At 41.6% G+C, this 13,891-nt stretch overlaps 1 protein-coding gene across 1 annotated transcript; it reads left to right on the top strand.

The window, feature by feature from the left end:
- Positions 1-4,056: 4,056 nt before the first annotated feature.
- On the top strand, positions 4,057-4,619 carry RNASE11 (ribonuclease A family member 11 (inactive); the record flags this gene model as incomplete). The annotated part of the gene is given in 3 exon segments (XM_082618765.1): positions 4,057-4,296; positions 4,300-4,353; positions 4,356-4,619. Coding segments are annotated over 3 exon segments (540 nt in total). The 5' UTR covers positions 4,057-4,074.
- Between the last annotated feature and the right edge of the window lie 9,272 nt (positions 4,620-13,891).

The raw sequence follows: 13,891 nt of genomic DNA, 5'->3' as shown, positions 1-13,891 counted from the left end.
GATAGAGAGAGAGAGGAAGGGTGGTGTGGGTGAGGCTCCCTTGCAAGGCCTGATAGGCAGCGGTAAGGACTGTGGTCATTATTTTAAGACTTATGGAAAAAAAAAAAAAGACTTATGAAAAGCCATTGACACCGTTTAGGTGGGTGTGTGGGTGGAGAGCACAGGCACAGAACTAGATTTGTGTTTTACAAAGATTACTGTGATATAGTAGGGTTTGCACAAAAAGCCATGGGACCCCCATTTCAGCTTTCTAATAAGCAAGCACAGAGCCCTGAATCAGGGAAGGTTACGACCGAATGTGTGTTATCCACTCTAAAATTGTTCTCTGTTTTTATCTCGTGCATTCCACCAACTCTGCCAGCTCCCAGAGCCACTTCAAAGGAGGTCAGTGAGGCCCGTGGAGTTAAGGTCAGGGTCACAGAGCTAGTTAGTGGCAAAGCCAGTATGAAGATAGGAACCTCGCTTTCATGACTCCCAGGCCACTGCTCATTTTCCTCTAGCTGGAGACTTCTCTCAACCACTGCGCCACCAGGGAAGCCCTGGACTGTTTTTTTAGTTCCTCCTCATTCAGCTATGGGCAGAGGATCTTTAGAGTGAGAGGGCAAAGGAAGAGAAGGAAGTGAAAGAGAGGTTCCTAAGTCTGGGGATTTGATTAAGTTCTGTTCCTATCAGTTTCCTCATCTGTATAGTGAGGAGCTTGAACTAGATAATCTTTGAGATTCTTTCCTCGTCTATTACTCCACAATTCTATTTCTTAGGGAGTCTAGAAACTGGCCTCGTTGGAGTTGCCAGGGATTGGGAGATTAGTACTGGGGGGTGGTAAAAAAAAGGTGGGGGAGTAATTGGCAAGTAAGGGCCAGATTATAAGACCACGAATTCTGAGCTATGACATTTTACTCCTGTAAGTGATAGCCAGAAACTCATACAGTGAGCTGGAGCAGACACGGGCAATGCACAAGATTTAGAGGGCCCTTTCTGTTCTTATATTTTCAGTTGAGAGACTTCAACTTTTGCATTATTTATTTGTACTTAATTTAAGGTCAGATCAACCTATGCTAGTTGTTAACTCTGTCATTGGTGAACATCAAGTTCTAACAGATTGATTAGATTTATGGAGGGAAAAGGGTGGCAATCATGTGTAAAGGACACTTTGCAACATTGTAAGTAGAGGCTTACCTCTCTGGGTGGCCCTTTTGCAGCTGAGTTCTATTACTCATTTCTCTGTGGAAATCCCATCGTCATTGTTGTCTCCATGAAAGTGTGTATGTCACCAAGGAAGCAGAGCCCCCAGCATCTGAATAGATGCTGAGCAGGAAACAGCTGGTCCCTATCATATGACACATTGGGTCCTGGTAGCAGCATCATTTCTTGGGCAAAAGTAGCTGAAATGTGTTCTTTAGGCGGTGTTTCTATGTTCTGAATTCTGATTCCGTTTCCTATCCCTCTCCCTAGGCTTAATTGTCCTTTCTTTCCTTCTCAGTGCTTTTTCTTCCCTTCTTCCCCTAACCTCCCTTTCTAATTAAAAAAAAAATCTTGCAGATAAATGCATTCCTATTAAAGTGTAAGTAACTAAGGATATCAGATGGAATCTATCCTCAGAGTATTTTCATTCAATAAGGATCAAATCACAATTCAAATAAATTGTGACATTTTAGACATTTGTAGTTTGCAAGGGGTGGGGTTATATATTTTAAATGAGCACCAGCAAGCCCAATCAGACCCAGGTGGCTGTGAATTCTGCCCACTTAAAATGTTTTAGAAAAACTGGGAATTTCTGTACTGCTCTTATTCTTGTTTATTTTTCTCCTTTGTTGTCTCTCTGTTTTCCTATTATCACCTCACTATTGATGTGGTGGTAGAGGATGTTTAGGAAGCAATCAAAATCCTTCTTCCCTCTTCCCTTCAACCTGCACCAAGTCCATGCTCAAGGCACACACATGAACACATCCACTGAATTTTTAATAATCTATCAATAATCAATCAACCCAATTAATAAGGCTCATATATTTTTGGTACCAGGTCTTTGCTCTAATTTCACATGCAGGACATTTTAAAATCAAGTACAATAAAAAAAAAACAAGTCCATATGTACTAATGTCAAATGAGTGGTATAAGAAGTGAGTGATAGAAACTTCAGAGAAGTGAGAAATGGACTTGGTAGACGTAAGCAGGGAGAAAGAGAGTCAAAGAAAGAACGGGATCTGAATTGGGCTTTGAAGGACTTCAAGAGGCAGAAAAGAGTAGGCATTCAAGAAAGGAGCCACAGTGGAGAGACAGAATAGTGTGTATTCACAGAAGAGTGGGTCACACTGATTTGACTGGAGCAGGTTTGTGTACCAAAATAATGGGAGATCAAACTTGAGAGGCAGGTTGATATTAGATCATGTAGAGTTTTGACTAAGTGGCCTCAGGAGATTAGATTACCTCATTTAGACAATAAGGAATATCTCAAGTTTCCTAAAATAATGTCATTGCAAGTGGTATTTTTAGAAAAGTAGTGTATTGAAGCAATTGGAGGGGTAAGGAGTGGTGACTAGGAGGTATGTGTGATAATACAGAAGATACCAGCATAAGGGAAGGAGGCTCTTAGAGGTAGGAGAGAATAAAGAGAAAAATAAGGAGATCTTTCTAGAGCAAGAGTAAGTATTATTACCCTAAATAGCCATTCTTTCTGGGATTCTCATTATGAATTTTCCAGCACTGACCTCAAGTAAAGGACTTTCTATACTAGTAAAGCCATGTTATATTGTTGACAAATATTGTTGAGAAACTAGTGTATATACAGGTCAGTGTTTCTACACAATGAAAAGAAGCAGAGACTATGTTCCAGGCTCAAGGAATTTGCAACCTTAATAAGAGGGAGAAAAGACTAACATGTATCAACTAACTTCAAAAATCAAAAAAGAACATATCAATTCAAGTACAATATTATCTATGCTGTGGGGTTTCAAAAAACCAACAACAAAAAATCACTCTGGGTTAAAGTATAAATAGACAGGGAAGATTTCACAGGAGAGGAAGCAATGGTGCCGCTCTACTGGGATTCTGACAGCCAAATGGATACTGCATTCAGCTCTCCAAACACTGATTCCAATCTCCTCCTCCTATCTCATACAATTCTGCCTCCCCCTTCTTCCCCTCCTTATTGGGTTTGTTGGACCCAATAAGAGAAACTCCCAGGAAACAAATACAGTGTCACTTCTTGCCTTGCAACAAGCTGGAATCTTTCTCCTCAGGATCAACTTGCCAAAAGAAACTGGTAATGAAAGAAATTCCATGACTGAGAATTGGTGGGAAAAGAAATGAGAGATAGGGAAAATAACATTGTGGTTTTTTTCAAGTGGCTGCCATGTGCCAGGTACTGTGTGAGGCTGGAGGAGACACAGGAATAGTGAGGAATGTGTTGGGTGAGATTATTGTGACCCACTGTGGAGATTACAGACCCTACCAGTGAGATTATAGACAAGGGGAAAAGGAAGAGAAATGACTACTTGGTTCTGGGCACTTTAAACATATTATCTTGTATAATTCTAACATTTTCTTTTCTTTTTTTCTTCACAAGGGGAATCTGAAGTTAGTTAAATGAGGTGGAATAAATTGTTTATTAGTGGATAAACAAGGATTTGAAGTTTGGGTCTTCAGACTCCACTGCTGATTGTCTTCTCCATATGTCATACTTTCATTAACAGATGTGGGAGTCTTAACTTACATGTAGGGGTCAACACTGGGAATGTCATAAGGAAAAGAGAGCTATCCCTTTAATATTTTCCTCATTTTTATCTTTTAATTTTGACTGCAGAAGGGGACTTCCCTTCCAGTGACTAAGACTCTGTGTTCCCAATGCAGGGGGCCTGGGTTTGATCCCTGGTTAGGGAAATAGATACCACATGCATGCTGCAACTAAGAGTCCGCATGCCACAACTAAAAGATCTGCATGCTGTAACTAAAAGATCCGTGTGCTACAACGAAGATCCCCCATGCCACAACTAAGACCTGGCACAGCCAAATAAATAAATTAATTAAATATTAAAAAAAATTTTTTTTGACTGCAGAAGAGTTTACCCTAGATCTGAGATGGACACCTTCCCTCTGCTGCTACTTGGCTTGGGTTTGGTTTTTGCAGGAGTTTTGGAAAGCATAATGGAGATAATTAAAGAAGAATTTTTAGAGGAAGCGATGCAATATTACATGGCAAAAAGTGACCAGGAAAAACAGACCATTGAGGTATTAATACATTTGACTCTGTTATATAAAAATACCAGCCTCAGCATGTCCAAAGATATTATGTCTTCATCATAACTGACATTCAGAAGATTACATTACAGCTTCCCCTCCAAAAGCAGTCCAGGTAATAAAAAAAATACTGCAATGACATGACAGTGTGGAGAAAAATTTCAGAAGCTAATGAGCCATTCACGTTGAGCAATAACTTCATCCATGCCTCCATGGAAGTTGTCTACGGGGTCCCCAAGGCCCCCAGCTGCAAGTGTGGACAGAATCCTGGCATAAGCTGCTCTGAGAGCCCAGAACTGGGGACCACTACATGCCAGTTCACTATGGGCAAACAATTCCCCAGTTGCCAATACCACAGTGTTACCTCATTAAAGAAAAAATTCTGATGAGCTGGTTAGTTAGTGGCTCTAACTTGTAAATCCCACAGGACTTTGAGACTAGAGTCTATCTAAAGAAGGACATACTTATTCTCATTATTGGTTATTGCTTTCTATTATCTACATCTACCCTTTCAGCACTATAGGAAACTCTTGATTATTTATACTAACTGGAGAAAATGAAAAATTCAAAATTGTGAATAATTCAATTAAAATGTATAACCGATCCTGGAGTGCAGATACTTTCTCCCTTTCTCTCTCCTACACACACACACATGCACACACAAGCTTTCTCTGAACCAAACTGAATTCCAACCTAGCTCAGCTATAAAGCCAAGAAGCAGAGTTTACCCAACTTGACAGAATTAAGGAGAGAAGGCCCCAAACCAATACAGATAATTGAAAGGTAATTGTACTGCCACTGAGATTATTCAGAGAAATAGTGAATGACATAGGGGATATTACTATCATTGCTTCTCTTCAAAGAAGTATGTACACTGATGCATGCACACAAATGTGAGCACCCACCTATGCAGCCATGGGATCTGCCTGTCCTCCAGAAGATGCCAGAAGAAAAAGATCCTTTGGTTTAGCTGCTGCCCTCAGTCAACAGCTCCAGCCCTATGCAATCTCCATTCCTCTATCCTCGTCCCTATCTATTTCACAAGTTGCTACAGAGAGAAAAAAAAAAAAAAAAAAAAGCTCTTATTGCAATTTTTACTCAAGCATGGTCTTGATTTCCTGGGGCTGTGGGAGAGGAATGGCAAGCCACGGAGGGATAGAAGAGGTAGAAAGATGGGAAATAGCAAGTCTATGCCAAGTGCTGGGCAGGATTAGTCTTCAATTTTGTTGTCCGATGTTGTAGTGAATTTTTTTTCACTACCAATTGTTTATTTGCAAGTCTTTATGGTTTAACACTCTACATAAAATATGGACAGTTCTCTTGCTCATTAATGTGTGCCTATATGTTCCTGATTCCTCATAACACATTCTCCCTCCATCCTGAGAGCACTCTTTCTTTAATGTCCTAATTTTAAGTAAATGCATGTAAGTAGAATGTTGTACATCACTCTCTGTATGAATTTTCCTAACGTTTTTCACATCTGGTACAGAATTCTCATTATACTGAAACTGCACAACTCTGACAACCAACCAATATGCAGCATTAGAGCAGATATTTTCATATCTTTTAGCTGTGTTTTCCTTGTCAGTGTGGTGGCTGCTTAAATAAATAATCACTACAGGCTTGGCCAAATAGTTATGTTATTAGCAATCATTTTGCACGTGGCAGTCAGAGAAGAAAGTGATAGAGGGAAATGTCTGGGGCTCAAAGTCCTCTTCTCTGTAAGAGGAGAATTCGGGGCCCTGGAAGGGAGACATATCACTGGGTTCTATTCCAGGGCTAGTTCCATGAGGCTGGTGCTACCATCCACTCACCAAACATGGGATGGGCTCTATCCATACTGGAGCAGTCCAGTGAGTCTCCTCTTGGTTCAAACTTAGTTCAAATTTGAAAAAATTCTTTCCTATTGTAGAGTTCATATCTGGGTGGTGGGAACATTAACCCTAGAGACAATAACTATCCAAGCTCTGGGAGAGTTTTTTGGTAATATGAAAGAAAAACTAAATCCAGGACTTCCCTGGTGGTCCAGTGGTTAAGAATCCACCTGCCAATTCAGGGGACACAGGTTCGATCCCTGGTCCGGGAAGATCCCACATGCCATGGGGCAACAAAGCCCGTGCACCACAACTACTGAGCCTGCACTCTAGAGCCCGCGAGCCCCAACTACTGAGCCCGTGTGCCACAACTACTGAAGCCCACATGCCTAGAGCCCGCAACAAGAGAAGCCAGTGCAATGAGAAGCCCGTGCACTGCAACGAAGAGTAGCCCCCGCTCACTGCAACTAGAGAAAAGCCCACGCGCAGCAACGGAGACTCAGTACAGCCAAAAAAAAAAAAAGTAAAACCAGCCTAGTTCAGAATTTAGTACAGATTTCTTCCTTTACCAGGAGATAAGAATAATGACCCAGCAGAACAGATACCTCTTTCCAGGTCAGGAGCATCCTCTAAAGAGTTTTAATTAAGACCAAACCTTTTCACTTCTCTGAAGGAATCAGCAGCCTTGCGTTCGAGGCCTTTGGTGCTCTGATCTCCCAGAATCTACCTAATCATCATACTATGAAGTCTGAAAGATGTCAAATGTGGAGGTGCCATGGACGGTCAGGGCTCCTGAATGCTAGCACTCCTCACCCCCAAAGCCTGTCACCCCTCTGACATAATACGCATCCTAAGATCCCTCATGGTGACAAGAGGCAGGGGATTTCAGATTCTACAACATTAAGTTTTCATAATGTTCCTTTTCTGCTTCCAAGCCACCGAGGGCTCCTTTTTCCTTGTAGCTTCACACCTAAATGTCTCAGGCTGGCTTTCAAAACCACTAACGTTCCATTCTCATGTTAACCTAGGCTGTTTCCAACACCTGCCCTGTCTCTTGTTTTGAGACCGCTTCCTTCACAGTCTACAGAACTTGTGTCTTCGTCTTCCCTCCTTTTTTGGGGCTGAGTTTGATGTGCTTCCTTTCCCCTTTTTCATTCTATCATGTCAGACCACTCAAGGAGCATCATCGGACTAGAAATAGCCCAACAAGTGTCTCTCGTACTTGTTAGAAAAACAGCTGAGAGGTAGGCACGGGGCATATTCCTGTAACTGAAAGGGAACATTAGAGAGAATGCAGTGAGGTGATAAGAAAACAGATCTAATCATAAGGGCTATGGGAGGGAGAGTCAGGTCGAGAAAGGAAGTTGCCAATGGAGTGAGCAATCTGAGAAAGTGATACTGACAAGGGTTATTTAGCATAAAGAAAGTACTCTTCTTATCTGTGAGCATTCCCTCTATTTTCCCAACACAAATTTCCTTTAACTAACAATTCTGAGGTGAAACAAATCCCTGGCCTCAAGTGGCCAGGATGGCGCTAAAGTAAAGAGAGCCTTTGCAACATCATAAGTAAATCCTCATATATTTTACTGACTCATCATGCCCTCCCCCCAAGTCACTGACATCATTGGGATTCAATTTCTTTATCTACAAAATGCAGAGGTTGGATCGGATCTGGGTTCCCAGATTTAGGTGTGCGTCAGGATCACGGTGGTGAAGCTCTCAGGTTACCCACCCAAACACCACCCTCCTTGCTCTCAAGGCAAAGCAGTTCACTGAGGCACAGGGCTGCCCAGCCAGACTTCCTCTCCCAGGCTGTCTGAGCAGAAGTGACGTGTGCGACTTCTGGGTCCAGTTTGGAGGACTTTGGACTGGTTTCCTCTGTGATTATTTTTTTCTTCTTCCCAACAGCTAGATCCCCAAAATGGACATGAGTAGGACTCAGCTTTAATCATGTAGATCAGGGGTGCCCAGCACCGCCCCCCCCCCCCCCCGCCATGGACCCATACGGTCTGCAGCCTGTTCTGAATGCAGCCGCACAGCAGGAGGTGAGCGGCGAGCAAGCGAAGCTTCATCCGCCGCTCCCCATCGCTCCCTACCACTCGCATTACCGCCTGAATCATCACCCTCGCCACCCACCCTCAACACCGTCCGTGGAAAAATTGTCTTCCATGAAACCGGTCCCTGGTGCCCGACAGTTTGGGGACCGCTGATGCAGCTGCTGATTTGTCCTAGGAATGAATAGCTGGGACAGCAAAAGCCCACGTGCCTGAGCAACTGTGTGAAGCAGAGTTACCTTGCCCACCTGAACTGCTCAGCTTGAGGCTGATATATGAGAGAGAAAGAAATACATATTTTTTAAAATCCACGGTACTCTGAGATTTTGTTCCATCCTCTTAGCCTTACCCTAACATGTTTTAAAACTTTAGGAGCTGCTGTTAAATACAAATCCCTGGGCCCTAATCCAGAAGATTTGGGTTCTGTAAATCGGAGATAAGACTAGAGTATGTGGGTCTGTTACAAGAGTGGTAGGTTTGCTGATGTGCCCCAAAGTATGAACACCACTAGATTAGGTGAACTAAAAGTTTTCTTTCTAGTTATAGGACCTTCTAATTCTCACTTCGGTTAGGGGAAAAAGGGTTGCTGCCTATATATTCAGAGCTTCTGAGGACAACACTGGGACAAAACAAATCAATTTAGCCCAAAGAACATCTACCTCTAAACAGTGTCCCAGAATTTGCCAGGGCAGTATCTTTACCCTGAAACTCCCTCGCCATGGTATACATCTGGGAAAAAACATAAGGACACTGTAATAGGGACTCGTTTCCTAAACAGTGGCTGAGAATTTTGAAGAGGGTCACACACATGAAATGCATCCTTTTCTCTCCAGCAACCAGAGAACTGGAAGTTTTTTTGAAAAGATGGCTGTTTTAAATCTCTAAACCTTCATGTTTATCAAGAATGTTAAACTGTTTCAAGATCACATGCAATAATGACCATAAGGATGATTAACAGAGAGTAACAATAATTAATAACAACAATTGAGGTCTTATGATGTGCCAGGCACTGGTTTACAATATGCGTATTCTTTTTCTATCCACAGACCTCCGTGAGTTAGATTATTGTTATCCCTACTTCAGTGATGAAGAAGCTGAAAGACAAAGACTTTGAGTAATGTACAAAGTCACACACATAAGTGGTCCCCCAGAAACAAACAAGGACAGTCTCATTCCATGGACCAAGCTTTTAGCCTTTCCTCTTTATTTGATAGGAAAAAGCAAACTTGCACAAACCATACAGAAAGATAATGGTGGAACACTTCTGAATAAACTCCATCTCACAGGGTTGTTTTGAGAATTAAATGGTAGCTGTCATTATTATTACTGTTTTTCTTATTATTATGATCAGATCAGGACACTGTGTTAAGCACACAACTGGAGAAAAACATTTGCAATCCATATGGCTGATAAAGGGGTGATGTCTTAAATACATAAAGAGGTCTGTCAATGTAATAAGATAAAGATGAACATACCTATAGAAAAACAAGCAAGGAGCTTATAGAAAAACAGAAAATTAACAAAAGCAAAAAATAAATAGTTATTAAACGTTTGGAATTTTTCTCCTTCCTACTAAAGGTAGTATAAATAAAAAACAATGTGATATAATTTTTTTAACCTGCCCAATCTGCAGAAATAAGATTTTAAAAAATAAAATAGTGCTAGCATAGGGGCAGGAAAGGGGACATTCTCATGCACTCTTCCTGGGAAGACAAATTGGGGTGTTTGCTGTCTTTCTGGAGAACTATTTGAACTCAGCCCCATTCTAGCTTTCAGACCCTCTGCATGTTTGGCTTCTTTACTCCACTGATGACACTCCTCCCTCCTCTTATACATCCTTTAGGTAAGAGACTCAGCTCCGTCCATTCTGGCTCTGATGACTTTGAGTTCGGGACCTCGTGGGAGGGCTTGAGGAGACCCTGGGGCTTGTCTTGTGTAATGTCAGAGAGCAGGGCCAGGTGAGCTGGCAGAGCCCTGGGCATGTGACAGCTGCAGGCTATGCTGCTGGCGTGTGCGCTCCTTGTCTCTCCAGCTCAGACTGTTCCAAGAATCCCCTGTTCTCCATGAGATCTCTGTCCTGTCACTTTCAATACCCCTTCTGAGAGCTCTCCTGGGCACGGGAGGCAGGGCCTGTTAGAGGAGGAATTGGGGGAGCAAAGTTGGGAGGACGGGCTCTTGAAACATGCCTCCGTGAAGAGTGATGACTCTTACTTCTCCCTTTGTGACACCTTTCACCTTCTATCCCTTCCTCATCCAACTTTCATGCTCTCTTCTCTTGACCAGATTGTGCCGTCAACTTACATCTCCCTTTCGCACCCTACATGGCTCTGCTTCCTCTTTTCCTTCCAGGCTTTGCACCACTTAACTTTACGTGTTCTTCTCTGTGTGTCTTGTATTCAAAATCACTGTTCAGATAGAGTGACAAGTTGGACAGATTTCTAGAGCCAGGCCACCCATAATACTTTCACTCAAAGGCCAATATTCAATCTGGCCTGGTTTCAGCCCCAGTGGAGCAACCTGTTCATCCAAGGCTCATGGAACACATAGCCCTGAGTTGCCCAGGTGGAAAAGGACAAGAACAGCACGAATTGCTGAACTCACCCTGGGTACACATCCAGCCCTTTTAGAGGAGTGCCTCTGAGCTGCTCCCTAGTCAGCTTTAGAAATTCCCTCTTGCCTTCCTTTAGAAAATTCTGGAATTGCTCAGCTATCTTTACAAAAATCATACTCACTGTAAACATTTTTAGGGGCTGCTTCCTTTTGGGCCTATTTACCAGGCACTATGATAATGGCTATGAACATCACTAAATGCATGGCAAATTATACTGATGTAAATTTGTTTTCATCACAGTTCAAAAATCTGTTCATCATATATATATATATTTTTTTTTTTTGCCATACGCGAGCCTCTCACCGTTGTGGCCTCTCCCGCTGCGAAGCAGAGGCTCCAGATGCACAGGCTCAGCGGCCATGGCTCACAGGCCCAGCCGCTCCGCGTCATGTGGGATCTTCCTGGACCGGGGCACGAACCCGCATCCCCTGCATCGGCAGGCGGACTCTCAACCACTGCGCCACCAGAGAAGCCCCCATCATATTTTTTTATTTTGTAGTTTTATTCCTCATGTCAGACAGTCACCTGTCCATAAATTATAAAAGTGAAGGCATGTTCATGTAGGCCTAGAGTGGTTGAATAGGCATTTGGACCTAGTGGGGAGAAATGTAATGATATTATGTGAGATGACCTACTATGGGGGCAGAATAATAATAGAGTGGTTAATGAGTAGAAGATATTTACAGGCAAGCAATTGAGAAACTTCTGTATATAAGGCATTGTAGCACCTACTGTGGGAAAAAGGCATACATGAAAGAAATGTGCACCTGCATACAAGGTACTAGATACAGGATAATAATATCATATCTTAAGAGATGAACATATCTCTGTTGTCTGAAGTGATCAGAGCAGGCATGTGTAAAAGAAGAACTAAAATCTTGAACTTGATGGATAATCCATTAAAATAGCTATAATTTGAACAGAAGGAAAAAAAAGTACTAGGAGTTGGAAGAAATATACGAAAAGAGTGGGTGGAAACATAGTTGTAGACAGATGAGTACTAGATCCTTTGAGTATTGGAATAAATAATTTGTATGGGTTTTTTTCCCCACAGGATTGTGGTAGGCTGAATAATGGCTCCCGAAGATATCCAGGTCCTAATCTCTAAAACTGGTGAATGTTATTTTATGTGGCAAAAGAGACATTGCAGATGTGATTAAGTTCAGGATCTTGAAATATGGATTTTCTGGGTTGGTCCTAAATGCAAACATAAGTGTCCCTATAAGAGGAGGCATAGGGAGATTTGACTCTAGAGCAGAAAGCAATGTGATGGACTGAGGTGAGATATTACAGTGTTGCCTTTGAAGATGGAAGAAGGGGTTATCAAGGAATGCTAGAAATGCAGGTCTAGAATCTGGAAAAGAGAAGAAGACTGATTCTTCCTAGAGCCACTGCGGGAGTGTAATCCTTCTAACTCCTTGATTTAGGCCCAGGAAAACTGATTCTGGACTTCTGCCCTTCACAGCTGTAAGAGAATAAATGTGTATTGTTTCAAGTAGCCAAGTTTGTGGTAATTTGTTACAACAGCAATAGGAAACCAATACGAGCATAATGAGAGATAATATGAAGGTTTGCGGTAGAGAAAATTACATTTAAAATTACATTAAAGAAGATGTGGTATGTATATACAATGGAATATTACTCAGCCATAAAAAGGAATGAAATAGTGCCATTTGCAGAGACGTGGATGGACCTAGAGATTGTCATATAGAGTGAAGTAAGAAAGAAAAACAAATATTGTGTAATATTGCTTATATGTGGAATCTAGAAAAATGGTACAGATAAACTTATTTGCAAAGCAGAAATAGAGTCACAGATTTAGAGAACAAACTTATGGGTACCAAGGGGGGAAGGGGGAGTAGGATGAATTGGGAGATTGGGATTGACATATATACACTACTATGTATATAATAGATAACTAAGAAGAACCTACTGTATAGCACAGGGAACTCTACTCAGAGCTCTGTGGTAACCTAAATGGTGAGGAAATCTAAAAAAGAGGGGATATATGTATATGTATAACTGATTCACTTTGCTGTACAGCAGAAACTAACACAGGGGCTTCCCTGGTGTCACAGTGGTTAAGAATCTGCCTGCCAATGCAGGGGACAGGGGTTCGAGCCCTGGTCCGGGAAGATCCCACATGCCACGGAGCAATGAAGCATGTGTGCCACAACTACTGAGCCTGCGTGCCACAACTACTGAAGCCTGCGTGCCTAGAGCTCATGCTCCACAACAAGAGAGGCCACCGCAATGAGAAGCCCATGCATCACAGTGAAGAGTAGCCCCCGCTCGCCGAAACTAGAGAAAGCCCATGCACAGCAATGAAGATCCAACATAGCCAAAAATAAATAAATTAAATAAATTAAATAAAGAAACTAACACAATATTGTAAAGCAACTATACTCTAATGAAAATTAATTAATTTAAAAATTAAAAAAATAAAATTACGTTAAAAAATGTAATATTTGAAGGTTAATTTGACAATAATGGACATGACAGATTGAAGGGGAGAGAGACTGGAGACAAATATGTGGTCTGAGTGACTATAATATGTATAACCTAGGTATAAGGCAATGAAGACAGGAAAGAGACTAACATAAGGAAAAGAAAGGAAGAGATTAATATGAGAACATTTTAAAGAAAGTAACTGTATCACTTCCTGGCTGATCATCTTGCTTAAGCAATATTTGCCAGTTCTTTACACCATAAAGTTATTTTTCAATTGCTCCACTCTTCTGTACTGTTCTTTTTGGAAGCAAGTCATCTCACTGTGGGTAGGGGAGTTATGCTCCTTCTCCTGGAGGGGGTAGTATCTAAACAAACTATTGGGAATACTCTGTATGGAAGATTTGTCTTTTCTCCCCCATTTATTTATTTATTCAGATGCATTTATATCATTGTGGACTCATGGATATTTATTTTATACTTTGGATAAGATTCAATACTAAATTATTTTGTTGTTCAAATTGTTCTAGATTTGGTCATCAGGAGTTCTTTCAGTCACCTCCTGTGTCCCTTTGACATTTTGTATTTTGGGGTTTTTTTGAGCACTTCATTTCGGTTTTGCATACTCTCTTACTTTTTGACATTACAAGATACTCCAGGTGCATCTTATATTCCCTGCCTCAATCCTAAAAGTAGCCATTCTTCAAGGATCCTGGTTCTTTTTACTGGAC

The sequence above is a fragment of the Mesoplodon mirus genome (assembly GCF_964341445.2).
Source record: "Mesoplodon mirus genome assembly, chromosome: 4".
Taxonomy (NCBI): Eukaryota; Metazoa; Chordata; class Mammalia; order Artiodactyla; family Ziphiidae; genus Mesoplodon; species Mesoplodon mirus.
This window is presented reverse-complemented; position numbering and strand designations above follow the sequence as displayed.